This window comes from Grammomys surdaster, unplaced genomic scaffold (assembly GCF_004785775.1).
Source record: "Grammomys surdaster isolate TR1022 unplaced genomic scaffold, NIH_TR_1.0 126219, whole genome shotgun sequence".
Classification (NCBI taxonomy): domain Eukaryota; kingdom Metazoa; phylum Chordata; class Mammalia; order Rodentia; family Muridae; genus Grammomys; species Grammomys surdaster.
Window position 1 is genome coordinate 7,478,948 of NW_021621022.1, and position 25,242 is coordinate 7,504,189.

General features: G+C 36.9%; 1 protein-coding gene and 1 pseudogene across 1 annotated transcript in view; one reads left to right on the plus strand and one right to left on the minus strand.

Moving 5' to 3' along the window:
- Adam7 (ADAM metallopeptidase domain 7) overlaps positions 1-15,575 on the minus strand; it is a 36,465-nt gene extending 20,890 nt beyond the window's left edge. The window contains exons 1-9 of the mRNA XM_028758825.1: positions 15,478-15,575; positions 14,381-14,484; positions 9,923-9,999; positions 8,597-8,675; positions 7,307-7,383; positions 6,156-6,345; positions 5,033-5,086; positions 2,118-2,189; positions 474-643 (exon numbers count right to left, since the gene is read on the minus strand). Coding sequence (XP_028614658.1) covers positions 474-643; positions 2,118-2,189; positions 5,033-5,086; positions 6,156-6,345; positions 7,307-7,383; positions 8,597-8,675; positions 9,923-9,999; positions 14,381-14,484; positions 15,478-15,529 — 875 coding nt within the window. The 5' untranslated portion in view covers positions 15,530-15,575. The remainder of the gene's footprint in view (positions 1-473; positions 644-2,117; positions 2,190-5,032; positions 5,087-6,155; positions 6,346-7,306; positions 7,384-8,596; positions 8,676-9,922; positions 10,000-14,380; positions 14,485-15,477) is intronic.
- Positions 10,213-12,279, plus strand: LOC114613411 (annotated as a pseudogene).
- Positions 15,576-25,242: the final 9,667 nt, after the last annotated feature.

Genomic DNA, 25,242 nt, shown 5'->3' on the forward strand with positions numbered 1-25,242 from the left:
ATTAATATTTTGTTTCTGTATAATACCCAAAGAAAATAATTTTAAATGCTTTTGTGTTCTTTATTTTTCTACTTTCTTTTTCTTTTTTCTTTTGTGTGTGTGTGAATGTGTCTGATTTGTTTACACATGTATTTGCCAATGTGTGGGCATCAGAGGTCAGAAGAGGATGTCAAGTGTCCAGCTCTGTCATGCCATGCCTTATTCCCTTAAGACAGAATCTTCCACTGAGCCTTGAACTGGGGCTGATGGATAGCAAATCACTGTGATCCTCCTGTCTCTGACTGACTCATGATGCTGGGATCACAGGTCCATGCATGGCCACACCTAACTCACATCATAGGTACTTTGGATTCAAATTCAGGTGCTCACATTTTCATTGTAAGCACTCTTACCCACCAAAGCCATTTCTTGACTCCTATTTTGTTGTTTAATAGTCTGTCCGATGTGTGAAAGAAAATATAATAATCACATACCTCAGTAAAATCACATGATCAAAATCCTTCCTTTTTTTGAGAACTGTTTCTTGCCAAGTTGAAAAATGTAATAAGGTACTTTCTAGATTGGACACTATTTCTATCTTGTCTCCAGCTGACCATATTTCAATGCCAGCCAAAGTCACATGAATGTTCAAGGTTTTATAAATCTGTTCAAAGAGGAAATAGTTTTCACAAAATCAAACTGTTAGAAGTTTCTTTCATCATTACCTGTATTCCTTTGTATTAAAAAACAATTTCAACTTGTTATGTACATTTTATATAGCGCAGCCCTTGTTTTATAAATTGATATATTGAACTGTAATACAGAGTATCATACAAAATACTGTGTGAATTTCCATAAAGAAACTAATATGGTAAAATGGTGTTTGAAAATACCTTAATTTCAGCATAGAGATGGCAATAATAAGCATGAATAAAAATACTAGGAAAATTATAGCCTTTCATAAGCACATTAGAAAGCAATGAATACCTAGGGGAAAAACCCTGCTGGCTCAACAGTAATTACCCACATTAAACTACAAAGCATTGAAAAAGTGAAACAAACAGAAGACAGGATTTCATGCTGTAGGAAGGAGCTAAACTAATTTGCACACTCCATATGACCTAGCATTCCAACTTCTTCATTAGTTATGTAAAACAAATGAACACTTATTTTTGTACCTATGAGTGTACCCAGATGTTTAAAGTAGTTAGGAAAAATGCAAATAGAAAACTGTCCTTCAACTATTGATTGACCCACCACTAATCTGGATGGGCTACTCCTTCAGCATCTTCCTCTGCATCTTTTTTCCCGAGTAAGAGACCCAGGATGTTTTAGAATGATTTGGCGAAGGAAGATGTGTACAACTCATGATTTGTTTTAGTAAAAGTTCTCATTCTTTAATGTTTAGATGGACTAATAATCTTATAGATTATAATAAAGTTGTACTGATTCAAATGACAAATTATAGGCAATAAGTCACTGTAGGCAATAAATCATAGCATGCCTTTTTCATTATTATTATTATTATTATTATTATTATTGCAATAGCTACAGAGCACTGATTTTAAAGTAGTGTGGCTTAATATTTACATGCTTGATTCTCCAATTGTCTATCTGTTGTTTCATAAATTTTGCATTAACAGAATTTTAAAATTTTTATTACTTATTATTATGGTGTGTGCGTGTGTGTGTTTGTGTGTGTGTGTGTGTGTGTGTGTGTATGTATTGTGAGAACAGGTGCATATCGCAACTGCAGTTGTGAAAGTCTGAGGACAACTTAATGGAATTTCTCCTGTCCTGCCACATTTATGGAGATTCCAGGGATTGAGCTCTGGCACTAACCTTGCATGGTGTGCACTAAACACTTTCTCTATCAAAGCATCTCAGTGGTCTTCATCAATGACCAAGTTTTAAAGTTTATTTAGATATTAAGTGGAATTTACTTAGTAAAACAAAACCTCAGTGCTGTGGTTTGTTGGTATGATTGTTTTGAAGAGACCCTTACTAACTAGTTTACCTGGTGGATCTGTGGTTTGTGTAGATCAATATCAAAATACCACAGTCCTTTCAGAGACCTGCCCTGAATGAGTCTGTTATCATTATATTTTCAGATTTATTTAAAATATATCATAACTTACCATGTTGACAAAATTGACCATTCCCCAAATTCGTTTTCTTAGCTTGTTTTGGGGTTTATTGTTCCTGCGGTACTGGAGACAAAAATATGGCATTTGTTACTTACCAGTGTTGAGGAAAAAGCCCAGCAAAATACTTTACTTACTATAAAATATTGTAAAAAATCAAATCAAAACAACCAAACAAAAATGAAACAAAAAAACAAAACAAACAAACAAACAAAAATAAGCAAAGGCCAAACCAAACCAAAACAAAGGAGACCTCTATAGCAATGGAAAAGAATTCTCTTTCCAGTGAACTAAAGACTGATCAAAGTATGATGACTTGAAAGCTTTTGAAATAAAATAACTAAACACAGTAGTCCCTGAAGATTTGCTTTAGCTTAGCACTTAAGGTTTTCTTTTGAATTTTGATTATATCCTTTTCAAATCTGGTTACATTTGTTATTGTTTTTAAAAGTAAGTGCTTAATATCCTTTAGAGTACATTTTTTGTTCCCAAGCCACTGTTAAAGATACAGTCATGACATTTCAAGCATCATTAAGTTATACTCCTCCTGGCCCCTGCATACGTGAGACAACAAATCAGAAAACATGTAGTCAAAACAGACCCCACTGAGCCATGTACTACAGAGGGACAGGAACCTAGTCATCCCTTCTCTCCAGGACAAAGCTCAGAAGTTGCCTTGAATATGCTGACTTTGATTCTCTTCTTTTAACTGTATTTCATTTCCTAGTCATTAATGAAATGTATTGCAAAATAGAGAAGAATTCATTGTAGGAGCAAACAATGGTCAATTTTCTTTCATGCTTAAAATCAAAGCCAAGTAGTCTTTTCCTGAATCCTGCCAGAAGTCTCTGCTATTCTTCTCTACAGTCAACAAATGTTTTCCTCATAATTGTACTGAGGACTTGTTCTTCATCTTTCTGGGCATCTTGTCCATATTTTACTGAGAAGTTTCTCTTTTAATGTGTTATTTTTTTTTTATTTCTACTACCATTTACTGCTGTTTCCTTTTTTCCAACACTACCTTTAAATTGTAGAATGAAAACATGACTCCTGTTAGTCAGTTGGGAGGGATTGCCTAAAAGCACACTGTCTAGGGCTGTATGGAAAACCACAAAATTAAGGTTTGTCACTCAAGGAGCGAAGAGAGGGATGGATAGTGGGTATGAGCTTTGTCTGTTTACTTCAACCCCTTGTTCAGTGTTTGATGTTTCCCAGAACTCATACCTTCTTTCTCTTTGAAGTTGTTAGGTCTGCTGTACTGCCTATATTTTATGTATAATATCATCCCCATCACTTAACCATCACTGCCAGATATTTCGTGCCAAATCTGAGCACAATAATATTTTTCACTGATGTTTTAAATGTATTATTCTTGATATACAATCTCCTACTGCTTATAGCATATGTTACACGAATTGCACAGGGTCAATCTAGCTCAGTTTTTTTTCAATTGATTTGAAAAATATATTCTCATACCTACCTTAACTGTCCTGAAACTTTCTTCTGTTGCTATCTGATTGAATATCTCTTTATTTCTGGAAAACTCTTAAGGGTTGCTTCTCAAATAGTATCAAACACCTTGGGTTTCCTGCGTGCACTCACCACAGTGTTTTAACCCAGTTTTAAAAATATTCATTACCTCTTTCATAGTTTGAACATTTTACTTCTCTGTACTTCGTGATTTATTTCCCTGCTTCAGTCTCTGATTCACATATTCTCTCTTTATGTGTGCCTAATTTCTCTTTAATTCATTTGAACATACATACTTTTTGCTCTTATAGATGTTAAAGTAGTATTCCCAGAAAGATAATCTCATATCACTTTATGTAGTCTCTCTCTTACTATTCTATTCCTTTTGCTCTATTTCATTTTCTTATTTTAAATGACTTTAAATTTATATATCTATTATATAGCATAATTGAAGCAGCATTGACTGATTGACAGTTCTTGGAGAACTTACCCATCTTTTATCACATTGGCTGTCTGCCTCATGAGGACCATTTTATCAGGAGTATTGAAATGGCTTTGCTGGGAAATTTCTACTAGGGCTCTAGTTGTTTACCAGATCTCTAATAGTTTCTATGTTGAAAATTTTGCTTAGCACATCAGGAACTGAACCCTAAATGTTGCCATGCCTTTTGCAGAGCACCTGTGTAGCACAGGCCTAGGATCTGTCTTCCCATGATTGTTATTTTACCCACCACAGCTTCAGGCAGACAGGAAGTTCTCTCTATCTTCTGGGGTCTTTGTAAAGCTCTTCATTGATAGGATTGCTTTCTTGGCTAGAGACATCACTGAGAAGTATTATCCCTTCTTTTGTTAGAATATTTAAGTCCTTAATTTTATCTTCCTGAATGCTCCAAAGAAAAGTCACACAAACTCTAAATTTTACTTCTCACTCGGATGAAAACTTTCTCCTTAATTTTTAGCATTTGGAAGTTTTCAGTTATCTTCTGTTGAGTTCTATCCTAGATTGTTGATCTGTATTCAAGCTTTTATACATTATTCAAAATTTTTATTTGTCCTGGTAGGAAGGGAGGTTTTATTTTTGATTAATCGGTTAGATTATGAAGAGACACATATTCTCTATGTGTGCCTAATTTCTCTTTAATTCATTTGAACATACATATTTTTTGCTCTTATAGATGTTAAAGTAGTTTTTCCAGAAAGATAATCTCATATCACTTCATGTAGTCTCTCTCTTACTATTCTATCCATTTTGCTGTATTTCATTTTCCTATTTTCAATGACTTATTTTCAAGAGTTTCTTATAAAGCTCTGTTTTGAGGAGCTGAAAGCATAAATATGAATTCAGAATGGAATTTAGTGGAATTTCCTTCTTTCTAAATGAGAACAATAACTGTAGTTTTAAAGAGAATAAAGAGTATAATGTACATCTGGGAACTTACCACATATTCATCAGCAACAACAAACAGTTCAATGAACTTTTCTTTGAGATAGTCCTGAAAACATACAGACAATTTGATGAAACTTATCTATTTAATATAAAAAATCCGATATTTTCATGAAAAGGAATGTATTTGAAGGTGAAGTAAATGAATGTATCTGTTATACAGATGAACTTTTAAAATTAAAACACCTGGACCCACACATTGCCTCTTAATGAATCTTGAATAGTATTCCACATTTGACTGTCTTGCCTTTTTTTATTTAGACTTACAGCTCAAAATAAAAGTTAAAAATTATTACAAAGGAAGTATTTTTTATATTTGGGGTTTCCTTTTTCATTTACAGACAAAACAGCTTGCAACTAAGCTTATTTGTTACTAGCTCATATATTTGAATAATATTAATATCTATACATGCACTCATGTATTTGCACACAAACATGTATGTCTAACTGTGGAAATCACTGCAAGAGTACCACATTTTCTCTACTTTTTCTCTACTCTTTTTCCTGTGTGTTATTCTCAATGTTCTAAGAACATTTATAAGCCTTTCCTTTATAGAAAACACACCAGGATATTCTTTTATGGGACAAATGCATTTTCTAAGCAGTTTACAGGGCCACTCTTCAAAGGTTTAACAAAGTCATTCTTTTTTTGACTACGTAATTATTTATTCATCGAGTTACTCAACCAAGAAAGCATATAATAATGTAGATACCCACTGCATAGACTATGAACATAAGGAGCAAAACAAGTCTGCGGGCTACCAGAAAACATCCAGGGGAGAGTCAAGAAGATAGCCTCTGAATCTGTGGAAGCCTGAAATCACTGAAAAATCTCATAACCTTGGTTGCTCTTTACCATTAGCTGGGGCTGATGTAAGAGGTGAGCTTGTCATGTCATCAACAACTTCTTACCAAAATGGTAAGGAAGACAAGGAAAGCCCACGTCAAAGGTAGGATTCAGGATATGGCAACTTTTCCTTTTCCAGTTTCTTACAGCCTTAATGCTGTTATTCTATATGGAGAGTGGAAAGCTTGTCTCTTTATTGAGACTGCTGGAACATCATAAAGGAAATCAGAAGTGTTTTCTTCCTGAGATAAACAGGGATTTGAATACTCACTTCCGCTTTATGCTCTTCTATATTCTTAGCGTCTATCAGAGCAGACTTCTTGGTAAAATTGAGCCCCACACAGGAGTAATTGGTAGCATAGGGTGCCTTGACATTGTATTTGAACACCAAGTGTTCTCCTTCATCTGAGTATTTTACTGGTTCAATGAGATACCACTGGTCATTCACCCTGAAGAAGCCGCTGTGGAAACAGCAACATAGCATTATTCCAAATTGTAGCTATCCCACTCTATTTTATTAACACTAGCTTTCTCAAGAAAGGGAAACTATTGGGATCTAGAGTTCCTAAGCATGTGGCTGGGTGATTTGGGCAATAAACACGTAACACAGCATCGTGGCCTTTCAGTGAGTCAGTACTTCTAGGAGTCTATTTAACTTTTTCTTCAAAAGCATGATTTCTGCTTGGAGCATAGGCAGAAAAACAGTTTTTACCCATGGTCACCTCAAAGTTTTTGCATGAATTTAATACATTCTTCATGCACTAACTATAGAGTAAGTATCTAATGGTACAAACACTGTTGTATAGTTTTGTCATAAAAGAGGTTCACGCTCATGCAAATTCTGATAGCTACTCAAGGAAAGTCAAGACGAATGAACACAGATCTTTCTTCTTTTGCCTTCCATCTCCCCTCACATCTTCCACATTTATCTTTATGTCTAAGACTTACAGAAAAATTATGAGCTTTATTTCAGACTTTATAATTTCTAGACCAGAATGAGTCTACCAGTATATACAGAAAAGTAACTGAAACAGTACCATTAGAGTAACCCCAGAGCTTAGAGACAGGAGATCTGCACTGATGAATCAGTCCAATATTTGCAGGTTTGACATTCTTAAGCAATTGTGTAATTTCAGCATCCTGGCCTCTACTGTGAGAGTACATGGTAGACAGTATCCAGGAATCTTCCATCTCTAAATTCTGTGCTGAACATTCACTTTGTGGAGGGCTATCTGTTAGGTTTCTTGTTGGTGAACGTGAGCATAAACACAGGCTATAGTTCACATTCACTACAGAGAGCTCATAGCGCCCTCTCTTTCCATTAAATTTTATAGTTATTAGGTAGGACTGGTGAATAGAAACAAATCAAGTGGTGGTCATTAAAATCTGTAGGAAATGAATTAGAAAGCTACTTTGCCTTACCTCAGACCATTACAAGTGCTGATACTAGCAGCAGAATCAAATTCATGTATGATGGAGCCTTGGTAAAAGCAGTGATCCTAAGAAAGAAGAGTCGAGTAAGGCAGGTATAAATATTGAGACTGTATAAATATTGATAATTAATCAATTTCTGGCAAGAATAAATCAGCATTTGGTAAGTGACATTTGCCATGAATTTATTTGTGACATTCATTTAAGACATGTGAATCTGCTTTAGAGACTTTTTATCCTAAATGAATAACTACTTTGTATAATTGGTTATATAAATTCTTTCCTCATAAATTTGTCTATTGGACCATGGGATCACTTTCAGATGTGATCCTTCTCTTATAACGTTGACTTTGACTCCTTTCAACCATCTCCTGATCCTTGACAAAGTATTTTCATCCCCCCACTGCCTGTAAAACCAAGGCAAGCTTTGGATGTTTCTAGAATTAGACCTTACTCTCTGGCTACCTCCCCTTATGTCCGTTTCTCTTGTTTCCCTGCTTCCATCCAGCTGATATCTTTATTGCTCCTGCTTGGTGCACTGTTCATAGTAATTCCATCAGGCAATCATTCTTCTTATTTCCTTTGTCTGCTAATGAGCCCAGGGGTGACACTTCCACAGTCTTCTAAAACCTCACATTTGTTCTTTTCCCCTACCTTAAGACTACATGGTGGCATAGATCTTAGATACATTTAAAGTCATTTTAAATAAAGGAAATAGAGTTTTAAAGAATACTTTTGGTCAGAAGGAGTGCTTTTGTTTAATGGCTGCAAAAAACAAGTTCTGCAATGGTGAAAGAAAAGATCAACTCTGTATCTCTAGAATACCAGTAATGCAAAGTTTTCTTTGCAGAATGAAGAAAAGGGTGGACAGGGTTCATACACTATGTAAGAGCCAGTTCATTGTAGATCTTGAAAGTTGTTTCATGTATTTGGATTTTATCCCTTTTACTTAAGTACAACTCCATCAAAATATAATGTGTTTGTTTGGGCTCCTGCTTCATGCTTCCTTCACTTACCACTGTAGTGAAAAAGAGTGAAGCCAGCTTAGAAAAAAAATAAGACTATACAATCTTTGATCTGCTCACTAGGAAGTGATCAGCTCCCCTTAGAGCTCAAAGACTACTGTTTTCCATTCTACCACCATTTACACAGACTAGTCAACTCAGGGATAGTTCTTTTAGAGAAGCTTTGAGATAGCTTGTAAATCTGACATTACTGCATAAAATCCCACCCGGAAATAAAGATTTCAAAGAGGAGACAAAGTAAGGTTTTGTAACATACCAAGATCTGTGGATGCTTGGTGACCATTTCTTTCTTTATGTTGTAGTATGTCTCACTGTAATTTGAAGTGAGGAATTCCCTGAAAGAGAGAGGAGAGCCAATGAGATAATCCACTCTAACCCCCTCCACACACACAAAACCAGTTTTATGGTTGAGGAGAATTTAAGGTGTCCTAAATCTCAGTAGTCTTGTCATTCTTTAAAAAAGAAAAAAGAAAACCAATGTCAAACATTCTGACTATAAACTTTCTAAAAACTGAACCTCATACTACTGTACATAGTATAGAAAAGTCAGCAAACATTATGGAAATTTTAGAAAAGCAATATTTTTAAAAAAAACTTCTTTAAAACAATTCATAAAATGCAATTAGAGTTTTGACCTAGACATGCAAGGATAGTTCAAAGTTTATATCCAAGAAGTATAAATCACACTATAGCTGCTTCCAAGAATACCTACTTCAGATATGGCCCTATTTACAAATGTGACTCCCAATTCCTTCAATCCATCTTCAGACCTTTGCCACATTGATCCACTTGTGTTAAGACAAAGAAATCCCAAAGCACTTCTCAATGAACTTACATAATCTGATAAAGTAACTCCAAAATGTATAGTTGGATATTAAATAAGTGGAATCATAATAAGAAACCTATTAGCTGGCCAAACAGATTTTTCCAAATTGATTTATAGATTTAATAAAATCCCAACTAAAATGTCAGTAGATGGTAACAAGGTGAACTTAAAGGTACACAGAAATGCATCACAACCTTGGACATGATTTTGTTGTTGCTGTTTTGTTTTAATGCTCACACTTTGTATATATATTGAGAAAAGTAAGAAACAACACCGAAGAAAGTCAAGTAGAAATTTCTCTGTTAATATTAACCTTCCTTTTACTGAGAATGAATGCTGACTCAGAGAAATATCAGTGTACAAATATCCTTCTTAGAGGGACTAGGTGGATCTCAAATATTCCCAAGAATCAAAAGAGGAAAAGTAAATTAGCAACCAGAGAACAGAATCAACACTCTTCTTGCTCCTTATATGTGATAGGATTATATTTGAAGAGGACAAATTCACAAAGACTTGAGGAATTCACATCATTGGCAGTATGTATAAAACCATGAGTATCATAGGCACCTAACCCTATAAGATATGCAACCACAATAGAACTTAGCTTGATCTTACCTGGGCATGGTGGTGGACACCTGTAATCCTAGCACTAGGGAGACAGAGGTAGGGGGATAAGAAGTTCAAGGTCATCCTCATTTACATTGTCGATTTGAGGAGACCCTGTTGAAACAAAGCAAAACAAACAAAACATCTTACCTTGCTTTCAGAAGGTGAAGGATTAAAGTTTTTCTGCCCAGTTTTATTTCATACAACAATTCTTCTTCATACTCCTCCTGAAAAACAATATCCTTTCTGTGAATTCTACATCAGTTAAATTACTGGAAGGGAATGTCTTGGGGAGGGGGGACATTATCCACCTATATTTTCCCACAGTAAATTCAGGGAAGGAACCTTGACAAGGGTGAACTTTAAGAGAGACAGCATTATAAGAATGGTATTACCAATTACATCTCAATTAAAAAAGATATTTCTACTAATGAAACAAAATGGATAATGTATATTTGCCCCTTAGTCAGGAATATACGAGTCACTTTATGTTCACCTATACCTTTTCAAACCCTCAGATCTTCCTTTTTTTGTGTGTGTTTTAAAAAGTTTTGTATACATACTCCATATTACTCCTCTCTCCTCCCTAGATCATTACCACTTCCAGTCATAAATAGTCTTATCTAGAAGGAGTTTTATATTTGTCATACACAATATGAAAAGATCTTGGTTTACTTCATCTATACTGATTATCTGAAATTTAGGTTGGGATGCTCATTGTAGTTAGAGTTGAATTGTCTACAGCATGGGCAAAATAAGTAAGGTTTTGATACATACTAGCAAGATGCTATGAAGAAAGGAACAATGATATAGAAATTCTATCAGCACAATCGATGTCAACTCCAGTTAGATAGCCCAACAGTAGTGCTAGTCAGTTGTAGATGCTGTCAGTAATGAACAATGAAAATTCTAACTTTCTCTCTCTGTCTCTCTGTCTCTCTCTGTCTCTCTCTGTCTGTCTCTCTCTCTCTCTCTCTCTCTCTCTCTCTCTCTCTCTCTCTCTCTCACTATTGGCACAGCTATTTTGCTCTGGTTTAGTTATTAGTAATTTGATGAGCTTCTGATTCATCGTGTTTGTTTGTTGAGAATTCTTTATAATGCTGATTCATAGTTGTTCATATGTGTTGCCCATTTTTTAAGTGAATTAATTTTTTACACGACAAAACTGTTACTTCAGGGCCTCGCACCCCTGCGCCGTCCGGCTGCAGCTTGGCCCCGGCGGCTGCCCCGCGGGCGGCGCCCAAGAAGCGGCGGAAGAAGAAGGTGCGGGCTAGCCCGGCGGGGCAGCTCCCCAGCCGCTTCCACCAGTTCCAGCAGCACCGGCCGAGCCTCGACGGTGGCCGCAGCCCGGCGCCGGGGCCAGTCGCAGCGCAGGAGGAGCGAGGTCCAGCGGCCACTGCCCTGCTTCACAGACAGCCCCCACTCGCGAAGGAGGTTTTAAAATCAAAGATGGGAAAATCGGAGAAAATTGCCCTTCCCCACAGCCAGCTTGTGCATGGTATACACTTGTGTGAACAACCAAAGATAAACAGACAGAAAAGCAAATATAACTTGCCACTAACCAAGATCACCTCTGCAAAAAGGAATGAAAATGACTTTTGGCAAGATTCTGCTTCCTCTGATAGAATGCAGAAGCAGGAAAAAAAGCCTTTTAAAAATACTGAGAACATTAAAAATAACCATTTGAAGAAATCAGCATTTCTAACAGAAGTGAGCCAAAAGGAAAATTACGCTGGAGCAAAGTTCAGCGACCCACCTTCCCCTAGTGTCCTCCCAAAGCCTCCGAGTCACTGGATGGGAAGTGCTGCTGAAAACCCCAGCCAGAGCCGTGAGCTGATGGCAGTGCACTTGAAAACACTCCTCAAAGTGCAGACCTAGGTTTCAGTCTGCAGTATGTATTACACATAGATTTCCCCAGATCTTTGGACTCTAAAGAAAATGGACACAGCAGTGGGAACTTGCCATGTTGCAGCATCCAACACAATGAGCTTAAGTCACACAAGCAGCTTGTATTATATTTTATATTTTGTAAATACTGTATACCATGTATTATGTGTATATTGTTCATACTTGAGAGGTACATTATAGTTTTGTTATGAAAGTATGTATTTTGCCCTGCAGATGTGGTGGGTGTTTTGTACATACACAGTGGAGATATTTTAAGTGGGTGCTAAGGCACATGGAAGACTGTTTATTTGCACAGGTACTGAAATTTTTTTAAGAACAGCTGTCAAATCTCAAAAGTGAAGATCTAAATGTGAACAGTTTACTTACGTACTACTGAAGGTTAAATCTGGCACAGTCGCTGTAAACATGGAGTTTGTGTTTCTCTAAATTGACTTTACTTTAAATCTGTAACTATTAGAAAGCTTCCTATTTTTACCAAACTTCATATTTGGATATTGGTATATTGCCATTATTGAGATTTAAAACACCTCTAATTTTAAATACCAACAAAATTGGTTGTAATCAAATTTTAAATCAATAATAATAATTTGGCCTCCCCCCTCTTAAAAAAAAACTGTTACTTCAGACATAGTAATAATAAAATCGATAGAGTAGATTTTAAAACAATTTGAGAAGAGTATTGAGGTCCCATCCAATCTTCCTATTATCAATATACTATATATAGTTATGATATGATTTTTACAACTCATGAAGCAAGATTGTGTTATCATTAAAGTCTACACATATTTTTATTCTCTCAGTTTTATTTGTTCTCTCCTTCTTGCACAGTCCTAACCCCGATGCCATGCTTTGGTTGCTTATCATATTTCCTTGGTCCTCTCAAGCCCATAAGTTCCCTGTATTCTCCTTAGTTTTGAAGTGTTTGATATTTTTGCCTTGTATTCACTCGATGTCTTATAGGGTTTTTGAATGCTTTTCTTAAAGCTAGCTGAAGCTATGGTTTCCCCCAATGAAAACCACTAAAAACAGTATCACTGTGTCACCTTAAGAGTCCATACTGTCACCCATCCATCTTATGGATCACACTGACCTTGGTCAACTGACAGATAGCTTATTTATTTACAACTTTCTCTGTATCATGCTTCACTCTTTCGAACAAAATGAGAGTGAGAAGTTTATTGTTAAGAAGTGGGGACCTGCACTATACCTCCTAAAGGTAAGAGTATGGATAGAAAGAATCAGTTTTATATGGAACACTGGTGTAGTCTCCCACATGTGTTGATATCTATCTATCTATCTATCTATCTATCTATCTATCCACATATATATGTATATATATTATTTATTTTCATCAGAAAAGACTCGTGGATCCTACTAGATTATTTATATATCAAAACAGTCACTTATAGTATTATTCATATTGCCCCATATTTTCTCTTGAGGGTTTTAGAAGTTGAGTCTTGATCTCTTTTGATATGTCCCCACCCGTACAGATCCAGAGTTTAGGTCTTTTGTCGCAGGTGTGACACTTTTCCATTCTAGGATCATCCCCTGTATCCTTCCCTGGCCCAGGATAATCTCATTCAGTTACAATATAGTTTCTGGTACAAAATTTGGCTATCGCAAGACAAATGTTTTGTACAGTGGACTATAGGAAGCTGGTTCTTCCACTGGCTATATATCAGCCTTTTAACTACATGGAGGCTTGAGAAGATGAAGAAAGAGTTGAAGTTCAAAATAATATTTGAGAAGAATCTTATTAGAGAAAAATAGCCCAGAGAATTGTCCCCAGAAGGAAGAGAGCTGCTTCTGTTGCATCATGCTATGAGACCATGATAGAGGCTGCAATGTTGCATTCTAATTACTGAGAAACCTATGATTGATGGTATAGAAAGCTAGCTGCCACCATGAGAAGGGGAAGAAATGCTGTGGCACCAGAAGTATTGTATTCTGTTGTCAGGGCAAAAGACTCTAAGTATTTTCTGTGAACCCAAGTTAAAAACCTAGGTTGTAAAATGCAAATACCTAAATATAACTCTCTAAAAATACCTATCTAAGATCTTTATAATCTTAGAACTTGAATAAATTATAGTGTTCCATCATATGCGTATTTTTATCATCTACTGTAAATATTGTAAATACTGTAAAAATAATGTTGTAGGTATTTTTAAATGGTAACACTCAAATGAAAACCTTTGTAAGGCCAAGAAATTTTTTTTGTTCCTATGGAAGCTGTCCCATTGGGCTGCAGAACACGTAAAGCAAATAATCCTGTGCACTGAAAATTGACAAAAGCCAAAGAAAGGCTCAAGGGTGTGCTCTAAAATGGAGGGGACATTACATGAGTCTGCACAGACTTAGGGAACTCGTCACCAAAACTGAAAGTAGAAAATTGCTCCCCAAAGCTTGAGCAGTCTCTCTCTCTCTCTCTCTCTCTCTCTCTCTCTCTCTCTCTCTCTCTCTCTCCCTCCCTCCCTCCCTCCCTCCCTCCCTCCCTCTCTCTCTCTCTCTCTCTCTCTTTCACTTTGCTAACTTATTGAGGGTTAGTTACCCCTGAGCATACACTGCAAACCAAGTGGGTGTCTCCCACAAAGCTGAATCCCATATTTGTTTCATATTTACTCCTTCTTGGAGCCAGGGGAAGCTTTTTGCACATCCATGAAAGCCACTGAGTCATATTTACTAAGTCAAAATGTATACCGGTGTATCAGAGTCATGAATGCGTTCAAGATCGCGTTTGTGTAGCAAGGGAAGCTTTTTAGGATGAACCAGTTCTTGGCCCTCTACTCCAACAATCCCCTTTTCTAAAAGAAAACAAAAAGGGAAAATGCATGTGTTATTACAATCCACCTTCCAATGAGTGACAAATGGCTTTACGCTCCTCCAGTTCATGTGTTTCCAATGACCAGCCATGCACTCATATCATCCTTAGCTGGTAATGTGAAGAAGTTGAAATGGCTATTTACAGATCAGAGAGACATAAGGAAGGAGGCGAACAAAGACACAGCATCTTTAGGCTATTTCCACCTTGCTCTGAATTACCACCTTTGTTATTTCTGTTCTCCACATCTACCTCCAGATGCTCGCTTCTGCCAAATCCTCTACAGAAATGACCCATTTCAAAATTAAGTAACTCTTTTTTTCTCTTTTTTAACTCTTTTTTTTTGCGAATTTGCATTTGTAATCTTAATCCCGTAGGTAAAGTTCAAAGCTTCCACTGCTTAGATGATCTTAGGTGGTCCATCTCAATGCAAAATTTTATCTTTTTATCATGTCATGTTACATTGACAGTTAACTGTGAGTGTATTATGGATCATATATAACAATAAAGATTGAATAATATGGATTTGAGGGATGTACTCAGATTTGTTTCAAGGTTTGTTATAAGTACCCGTTAATGCACTGTGTGACCACTTGTATCATATCTAATCTCTGTGATCTGCAAATGGCATTTTCCTATTCTTTATCACTAAAAGGTATAATAGTAAAGTATTTTAAACCTTCTGACATACAAAGAAGCTAAGGTCTAGTACAGTGTCTGTATTTTTACAGGTATTTTGTAAATGTCCATCTCTTTCCCTTTCTTATGATTGTTAGAGGTCAAGGGAGATATGAATTTTCATAGACTCATCAAACCTCATGATCAGTTGTAACCCAATCTAAGCTTGACATTGTTACCCTCTGACAAATCACCAGTGCAAGTTAGCATTTTTGTAATCCATAGTTCAAATATTGTAGCTAAAGAGATAATGCCTCAGATGTAATAAACAAACATTACAGAGAAGAATAATACATACCTTGAATCTGAGAAATAAGTACAGTCATCCAAAATATACCTGTGGGAAACATTGTGAAGGATTATCTGAGAAAAGTTGCACCCTACTCCTCGTTCCTGCTTCCACTGCAAGGATGCTCAACCTAGTAGGTAGACAGGCAGTTTTGATCTAACACAGGAAACACTCCAAGACACAGTTTCACAACTTGTGCAAGGCTTGAGGCTAAAATACATCATGTACTAATTAACAACAACAGTGGAGATAGCGGAGGTTGAAAGGAACTTGGCATGGATTCTACTCTGTGTCTAATATGATTATAGATGGATTAAAACTTCTGAGATGAAAAAAGTCAAGAATGTTTTAGGGAAAAAGATCACTGAAGTCTACTCCGTACACTTTGGTTGAAGTAGATGAAATAGAGAACCACATACAAAAGCCACTTGAGAACACTGGAAAAACAAACAGAAATGTTAAAAAAAATGTATACATGTTACATTATGTATTAATTAAAATAAAAGATACATTGAAAGGAGAAGTAAGAGGCTTTATAACATATTACTATTTCCAAACTAACGGTAAAAAAGAAAACCCAGATATAGTCAAGTACTGAGGGTCATGGATAAGCCTCTTTACACATTTGCATTGTCTTATAAGGTCAATGCATCTCTATGTTTCCATCTGGGATCCTGTCACCTCTCCCAGTTCACACCATCCCTCTAACATTCCCCAGCTATTCAGCTTCCTTAGATTTAAAAGACCTCATCACATTCCAGAAGATTCTACTCTGTCCGATTGGGATTCTAGTCAATGGCATTCCTTTTCACTGTCTTTTCAGGCCAACTTCCTCCCAAACTCATTCCTTTTCACTGTCTTTTCAGGCCAACTTCCTCCCAAACTCATTTTTTCTTCCTTCAATAGTTTCTCTGTCTCACTTATCTGTCAAAATCTCTGGATTTAATACCCCTAGAAGCAAATTCTTTACTTGAGTGTTTGATATCTTAAATGTGAGTATAATTCTGGGCATCTACTTCCACCCTTCCAACTTGGTGTCTTCATAGCCTCCCATTATATTTCCTTCATAGACTCTCTTACCTTGAGTACTGCAGCTGCATCTTTACAGCCACTTTAAGTCTTCTCTGACAGCTAATATCTCATCCATTAGCAAACCCAGTTTGTCCTGAAAGACAGCTGATAATCTCGCACTTATCCTTCTCCTATGCTATTCCAAGACATCACTGTCTACCATAGTTTATTGAAATATCCTCTTAGTTTACCAGTTTTTCTCTCAGTCCTTGCCATACATTATATATTTATATGGAATTATTTCTTGAGTATTCAGTGAGCAGGCTAACTGCATTCTGCTTTAAGAGTGTTGACTGCTTGCTCCTTTGCCTGGAAAATTCTTTTCAAAGATAGTCTTGCTTTTCCTTTTTTTTTTCATTTACCTATATAAATATCAGATTAGTGAAGTCTTCTCTAAATGCCTTATACAAAACTGACCTTTGTGGCCCTTAGTTAATCATCATCTCAAATACCAAACATTTCAATAATCTATTTTGTCTTCTAATTACTTGACTACACCAGTTAAAATGTGACTTTCTGAAGAAAAAGATTTCACTGGTTTAGTTTATAGGTTAATCTTCAGTGATTTGAGTAGTATGGCATCAAAACATATTTATTGAATAAACAGATATTAAGCATAAGTAAACTGTTTGGATCTGGATAGATGGTTCAGCAGTTAAAAGTGCATGTTGCTTTTGTAGAGGAGCTGAGTTTGGTTCCCAGCGCCCAAGTTGGATGGCTCATAGCTGCCTATAACTTCAGCTTCAAGGAATCAGACATCATCTTCTGGCCTCCATGCTCGCTGCACTCACCCCTTTCCACCCCAAACACACAACACATAACTTAAAAATTAAAATAGAAAATTTTAAGGTAATCTACGCTTCTCTTAGTAATTAGTCATTAGAAAGTTAGACAGTGAAGTGGATAAGTACATCCTCAGAGCCCTGTACCCAGAACCAATTTCAGCACTTCAACGTTCATCACCATGTTCTGCTGTCCCCTTCCCTCTCTGGACTCCAGAGTCTCTTACTGTTTCTTCACTTTGACACACTACTGAAGGACCTCTCATTATATTTGTCTATCTCTACCAGGTAATTAGTAAAGTATGCAGTGTTCTTTATTCATTAAATTTGCTCTTTAACAGTTCCATATATGTATATAAAATATACATATTTTACTTTCTAACAACCCCATGTGCTCTTGCCTCCCTCCCACCACCATGAAGCCTGCTTTATTTCCACTTGTCCCTTTCCCAGACTCAGGTCTTTATGTTTTAAGTTATGACACATTTACTTTAATCAGGGCCATTCACAGTATGCAAAACAATCTCTAGTTTTGAGAAAATTCCTATCAAAGTTCCAATGATGCTTATCATAGGAAATAGAAAAATAATTCTAAAATTCATACAGAACTATAAGATATTAGAAAAAACAAAGTTAGCTTAAGGAAAAGAACAAAGCACAGGGTCTAATATTACTTAGTTTTAAAATATTCTACAATTCAATATAATCTTCTGATATCTGTGTGGTATTAGCATAAATCTGATAGCCAGGCCAATGATACAAAACAGAAACTCTACAAGCAAATACAGACATGCACAGCCAAGGACACAGGAACACAGACTGGGCAGAGACATTTATTTCAGTAAATTGTGCCAAGAAAATGGACCATCTATGTACAGAAGAGGGAAAGGAGGCTACTATCCCGCATTATTTAGAAAAATTGACCTCAAGTAGACCAAGGCTTAAATCTGTGACCTGAAACCATGAAAGTAGTAGAAGAAAACAAGTGCAAAGAGTCTAGAGCGTTGGGATGCGAACTCTCCATGAGTAAGTCTTCAAAATGCTGAAGAAAAATGATTCTTAAAGTGAGAAAGGTCTGCACCATAAAGGAAACCAATATCAGAATGGAACAATTACCTCCAGAATTGGAAGAAATATTTGCAACCTAACAGTGGGTTAAAAAGAACTCTGCTTCTGACTTGAAAGTAAATTAAGTAGCCCGAAGCCCTACTAATGAAGGTCTGCTTGTAATTTTCTTTGTAGACACAGGGGCCAATGTCCACTCATTTATTATGCTTTGAGTGCACTGAAAAGAACATCACATTCAGAATTGGGAGCTGTGTGTTCTCCAGTAACTGATTTACCTACCCTCAGCAAGTCATTTATTTCTTCGGGCTTCAACGTCTGATTTATAAATAGGGGCTATTATAATAATGTTTAACCATGAAGAGGTTTCTAGTATCAAGATGTCACGTGTCTGGATTCTGTCTCTGCATTTCTTTTACTAAGTAAGACCTACTTTGATTAGAAAGTGTCACTTGAAAAAATAAGAGACAATCGTGAAAAATTAAGGACTAAAAAAATATTTTCCATTTCACAAACAAGGCAAAGACACACAGGTTTGTCTTTCTTTCTTCCTTACTTCCTCCTTCCCTCCCTCCCTTTCTCTTTCTCTCTTTCTTTCTTTCTTTCTTTCTTTCTTTCTTTCTTTCTTTCTTTCTTTCTTTCTTGGATATTTTATTTACATTTCAGATGTTATCCCCTTTCTCCATCACCTCCCGCACAGAAACCTCCTATCCCATTCTCCTCTTCCTGCTTCTATGAGGATGTGCCCCCACACACCCCCACTCCCACCTCCCTGCTCTCAAATTCCCCCACACTGGAGCATACAGCCTTCATGGGACCAAGGATTTCCTCTCCCACCTCTGCTCAACAAGGCCATCTTCCCCTACATATACAGCTGGAGCCATGGGTCCCTCCCTATGTGCTCCCAGGCTGGTGGTTTAGACCCTAGGAGCTCTGGTTGGTTGGTATTGTTGCTCTCCCCATGGAGCCACAAACCCCTTCAGTTCCTTCAGCCTTCTCTCTAACTCCTCCATTGGGAACCTCATGATCAATTCAGTGGTTAGCTATGAGCATCCACCTCAGTATATGTCAGGTTCTGGCAAACTTCTAAGGAGACAGCTATATCATGCTCTTATCATCATGCACTTCCTAGCATCCACATCAGAATCCACCTTTGGTGACCACACATGGGATGGACATCCAGGTGTAGCAGTCTCCGGACAGCCCCTCCTTGAATTTCTGTCTCATACTTTGTCTCCATATTTGCTTCAATGAGTATTTTGTTACTCCTTCTAAGAAGGACCAAAGCACCTACACTTTCGTCTTCCTTCTTCATGAGCTTCATGTGATCTGTGAGTTGTATCACCATCCCTGACCTAAAGCTGTACTACAGAGCAATAGTGATAAGAGCTCCATGGTATTGGTACAGAGACAGGCAGGAAGATCAATGGAATAAAATTGAAGACCCAGAAATGAACACACACACCTATGGTCACTTGATCTTTGACAAAGGAACTAAAACTGTCCAGTGGAAAAAGGACAGCATTTTCAGCAAATGGTGCTGGTTCAACTGGATGTCAGCATGTAGAAGAATGCAAATCAATCTATTCTTATCTCCTTGTACAAAGCTCAAGTCCAAATGGATAAAGGATCTTCACATAAAACCAGATGCACTGAAACTAATAGAAGAGAAGGTAGGGAAGAGCCTCGGGTACTTGGGCACAGGGGAAAAGTTCCTAAACAGAACACCAGTAGCTTTTGTTCTAAGATCAAGAATTGACAAATGTAATCTCATAAAATTGCAAAGCTTCTGTAAGGAAAAGGACACTGTCATTAGGACAAAATGGCAACCAACAGATTGGGAAAAGATCTTTACCAATCCTACATCTGATAGAGGGCTAATATCCAATATATACAAAGAACTCAAGAAATTAGACTCCAGACAACCAAATGACCCTATTAAAAATGAGGTACAGAGCTAAACAAAGAATTCTAAACTGAGGAAACTCGAATGGCTGAGAAACACCTAAAGAAATGTTCAACATCCTTAGTCATCAGGGAAATATAAATCAAAACAACCCTGAGATTCCACCTCACACCAGTCATTATGGCTAAGATAAAAACTCGGGTGATAGCAGATGCTTTCGAGGATGTGGAAAAAGAGGAACACTCCTCCATTGTTGGTAGGATTGCAAGCTGATACAACCACTCTGGAAATCGGTTTGGTGATTCCTCAGAAAATTGGACATAGTATTATTTGAGGGCACAGCTATACCACTCCTGGCCATATACCCAGAAGATGTTCCAACATATAACAATGACACATGATCCACTATGTTCATAGCAGCCTTATTTATAATAGCCAGAAGCTGGAAGGAGCCCAGATGCCCTTCAACAGAGGAATGGATACAGAAAATGTGGTACATTTACACAGTGGAGTACTACTCAGCTATTAAAAACAATGAATTCATGAAATTCTTAGGCAAATGAATGGAAATAGAAAATATCATCCTGACTGAGGTAACCCAGTCACAAAAGAACACACATAGTATTCACTCACTGATGATTGAATATTAGCCCAAAAGCTCACAATACCCAAGATACAACTCACAGATTTTTCTATTAACACACATAGAAAAGGTCTCATAATAAATACAACAAAACATATGACTAGTAACACACTCTAATGTCTACAGGTACAAGGACATATGGAAGACTCAGAGCACATAAAAGGCATCCTGTCACCTCTAATTCTAACAGACTCATTAGTTACCTATTATCACCTCGGATGATTTTTGTCATCCTTGAACACATTTTGGTCACTCTTCTAAGTAGGTATCCTATTCTACCAGTCTTACTTGTTTTCAAAATGCTCAGAAAGAGTTTTCAATGATCACTGTCCCAAGTTCTCTTTCTCTTTAAGACACTCCCTCAGGTTTTTGTCCTCACTACTCTGCAAAACTTTTTCATCAAGGTCATCAGTGAGTGACCTTTGGATCTTAAATACAATGACTTTTATCTATTGATAGATTCATGCTTGATTCTTGGTTATGTGCTTAATACTCTCTTCCCAAGCTTTGGGACATATTTTCTTTCCTTGCCTACAGCTTAGGGCTTCCTCTCACATTAGTTTCTTTCTCTCTTACCCTTCTCAGCCCTTTCTCTTCATGATCCAGACACGTAAACACAGGGAGGCTCCAGCGTTCAGTCTTTCACTTCCTGTATCTTCTGACTACAAGTACTCAGACTTCTCACAAACTGCCTATCTTAAACGCTACTACTATGTAATTGTTTGTCCAGTTCATGTAACTCAAAAATACTTCGGTACTTTTGCTTTTGTATGTTTCTTGCATTTTGATATATCATAGATGATACATGGACTATACTCATGATCTTCATCCCAAAAATCTTCCTCCAAATATTTTTCTTCTCTTAGAGAAATGGACACTGGCAGTGTAACTAGGCAAGCCAAAGACATTGAAATCATCAGGAACACCTGCCTTTCTCTTACACTCTACTCATAGTGTATGAGTTAATTCTATTACCTCACCTTTCACCACGTACTCAGAACTTAAGCACTTCTATCTCTTTCAGTGTGACTACTCAGAGTAAATCCACAGTCAGCTCATGCTTGGATTTCTACAACTTCTTTATCTATTCCATGATTGACACATGTTGTTAAGTCAGTAAGAGACTGAATCCTATACAATTATAATGAAGCTAAAAATAGTCATCATCATGAGACATTACAGCTGTCAGAGCCATAGTAATATCTTAGCACTTTCCTCTTATATTTGTGGTGATCCCACTCCTGTCTTACTGCAAAGCCAGTCATATAAAAAAAATAATAGTTGGTTCTGAGAATAAGCATCTGCTATTAGGCTATATTATCTGTTACCTTAGGAAAGGCAAGAGAGTATTTTTGGAGTGTATTAATAAGACTAGCATTGATAAGACTAGTATTTTAAATCACCATTTTAAAGTGTACTCTTATTTACAAAAAAAGATGTTTATTCTAAAATAGTACTCTATGCTAAGCCAGCAGGATACTTGTGTGTGTGTGTGTGTGTGTGTGTGTGTGTGTGTGTGCTGATGTTTGCACAATGACAAAAAATAATCTTGAGATAGATCTCTTTAGTTTCCCCTCATTAAATGATGTATGAGTATTTGTTTTCCATCTGATTACTTGAATTATAATGCAATATAAATTTGTGTCAGTTGCTACATTTCTAATATCCATATTAGTTTCTCATATGCAGCAGACTCTCATCAAATGCTTCTAGAAAATTCCCCATTTGTTTAAGAATTCATCCTTATAGCTTGTGTTTTATTGTCAAGAACCTATTTATTGTTAAAAAAAAGTTATTGAGACCCCAAACTCTTTACCTGGCTGTGCAGGTTTTTCTACCTGACATGAATGGCCCAATAAATATTTAGGGTGTCAGGCCCAGTTACTGTTTGCAAGGTATTTTGTCATCATCATCAACAACAAACCAAGGGCTTTAGCTTTAGCCAACTGATCATTTCTTTGGTTAGCCCACTCATTTCTTGGTACCCCATCTCTTTTATTGTCTGTGTGAGTGCTCCTACATAGATGTCCTTCCTTTCATCTTCCTACAGCTTAACTCAAAGAGACTTTCAAGGTTGAATAGACAGAACTGAGAGCACCAGTTAGTTTTGGGTGCTAAAACCATATTCTTTACTTGATGCCAACTGTCTCCTTCAGCTTGGCAGTGTGTTAAGTCACTCTGGGACATGGGCTTCTCTACTGTCCACTTCCCAAACCCACACAGTTGGCACCACATCTTCATGATAATGCTGTTTCCCCCTGATTGCTAAAACACTGACCACCTCTGCCTTCCTGTCTGTTAGGATGTGAATATCTGTGAGTGAATTTTATGCTTCTCGTCTGCACTGTGAACTTTTGATGGAAAGGCCTTTGATGTTTGGTGAGTTTCTACACTGGTATAGACTTGAGACCTAAACAAAGTTATCTATCTGAAGGTGTAAGTCATTCCTTGTGACTGTCCCCAAACACTGGGAATTCTAGGATGAAATTTTTCTTTCCGTTTATATTTGGAAGCAAACACATGACTGTATCCCTGACTAATATTCATCTGTTCCTTGAAAATTCTCCCACCCAGAGACCAAGAATGCTGCTGAGGCTCTACAAATAAAAGTTTAAGAATTTTATTAGTATGAAGATATCAGTATGAGACTCATTAATTTGTAAGCCCATAAAAGTAATTCATAAAGAAATTAAAAGTTAAAAAGAATTTCATCAATTTATTATATCTCTTTTGTTGTATTTGGTTCATGGAACAGTTGGCATTATATTATTACCCATAACTGAAGTCACTGCTATGTTCAGTTTGGTATACTTTATGTTTTTCTCTACTGATACAAGCTTGCTTAATGGCCACAGAGTTGTGTGTAGAGAAGAGATACTTATTGACTATCAAACACTCCATGCAAAGCCGCATTATTTTTAATAATTGAGTATGCATCATATTCTAGGATATGTCTTGAGATGATGCCCCCTAGTAGGTAGGTGAGTAATGATGATTCACTCAGGCTCCATACTGAAAACATGGAAAGTTATCCTGAAAATAATTCCCATACGTATTTTAATCACAGAAACAGTGTCCTGAAAAGTGTTTCCTGGGTAAGACCAAGAGATGATGGGGTTTCAGGGGGTGGATAACCATTTTGATTGAGCCAAACTGTTAGCCAGAAAGAACAATTTGATTTTAATTTAGTTTTTACTCATGACAGTATATTTTATTTTTATTCTTAAGTTTATAGTATTTTATTCCTGGGCATCTTTCCCTTATAGGAAGAATATCCAGATTCTATTTAGTATGGGGCACAGTAAGGTAGAATGGTTACCTACTGATTTTAAAGGGCTGGCTTATCTTTGTGATTTAGAAGACTTGCAATTTTTCTGAATTTTAAGAAATAGCATCAGGGGATGGAGAGATGGCTTCATGGTTAAGATCATAGAGTGCTCTTTCAAATGACCTGGGTTTGATTCCCAGCACTCAAGTGGCAACTCACAACCACCCAAAACTCACAGTTCTAAGGAATATGGCACTCTCCTGTTGCCTCCAAGGGCACCAGGCATACATGTGATACACAAGCACACATGAACACAAAATATTCATACACATAAAATAAAAATAAAAAGCCATTGATTGTTCTAAATATGGAGAAAGGATAACCTACTGAATGAACCACAATCAGCTTCCGAAGTAAGACTTAATTTAAACATAGACTTGCCCATGGAATTTTCATATATGAGGGAATGACAACCTCCTCAGTCTCCTGATCCAAACACCTTTGCTCAGGTAGCATCTGCCCTAACTACCACATAGAGAAATCAAGCTTGCAACACACTAACTGAGGGTAGACACACTCAACCATAGCAATTTTCCCAACCCTCCTGTTCAATAATTTTTTCCATCAACATCTAAAAGTGTAATATCATTTTATTTGTTTAAATCGTCTAATGGATTTTTATCGGCCTAAAGGCAAAAGTCTCTTCCTCCCTTGAGTCAGAAATCTTGCCTACTTAGTCTGTTTTCTCCCCTGACTTCTGTGTCTACACAGATGATCCCTACTGCTTAGCTACTGCTCCTTGTTCAGTGCTTTGGTTATTTCTTATGAGTAGCAGACAACACATTTGCTGAGTTGATGAAACTTAAAGATGGCTAGGTAAAGTGATGAGACTGAAACTGGGTGTGCAGGGATCCACATTTACACTCTAATCCTGAGGCAATGCTACAGTGCTACATCCTGCCAGCGTGTGGCTCTGGAGCATCCAGACAATGTTGACTGTGAAGCGAGAACATATCATCCTCCCTCTCCCTCTCCCTCT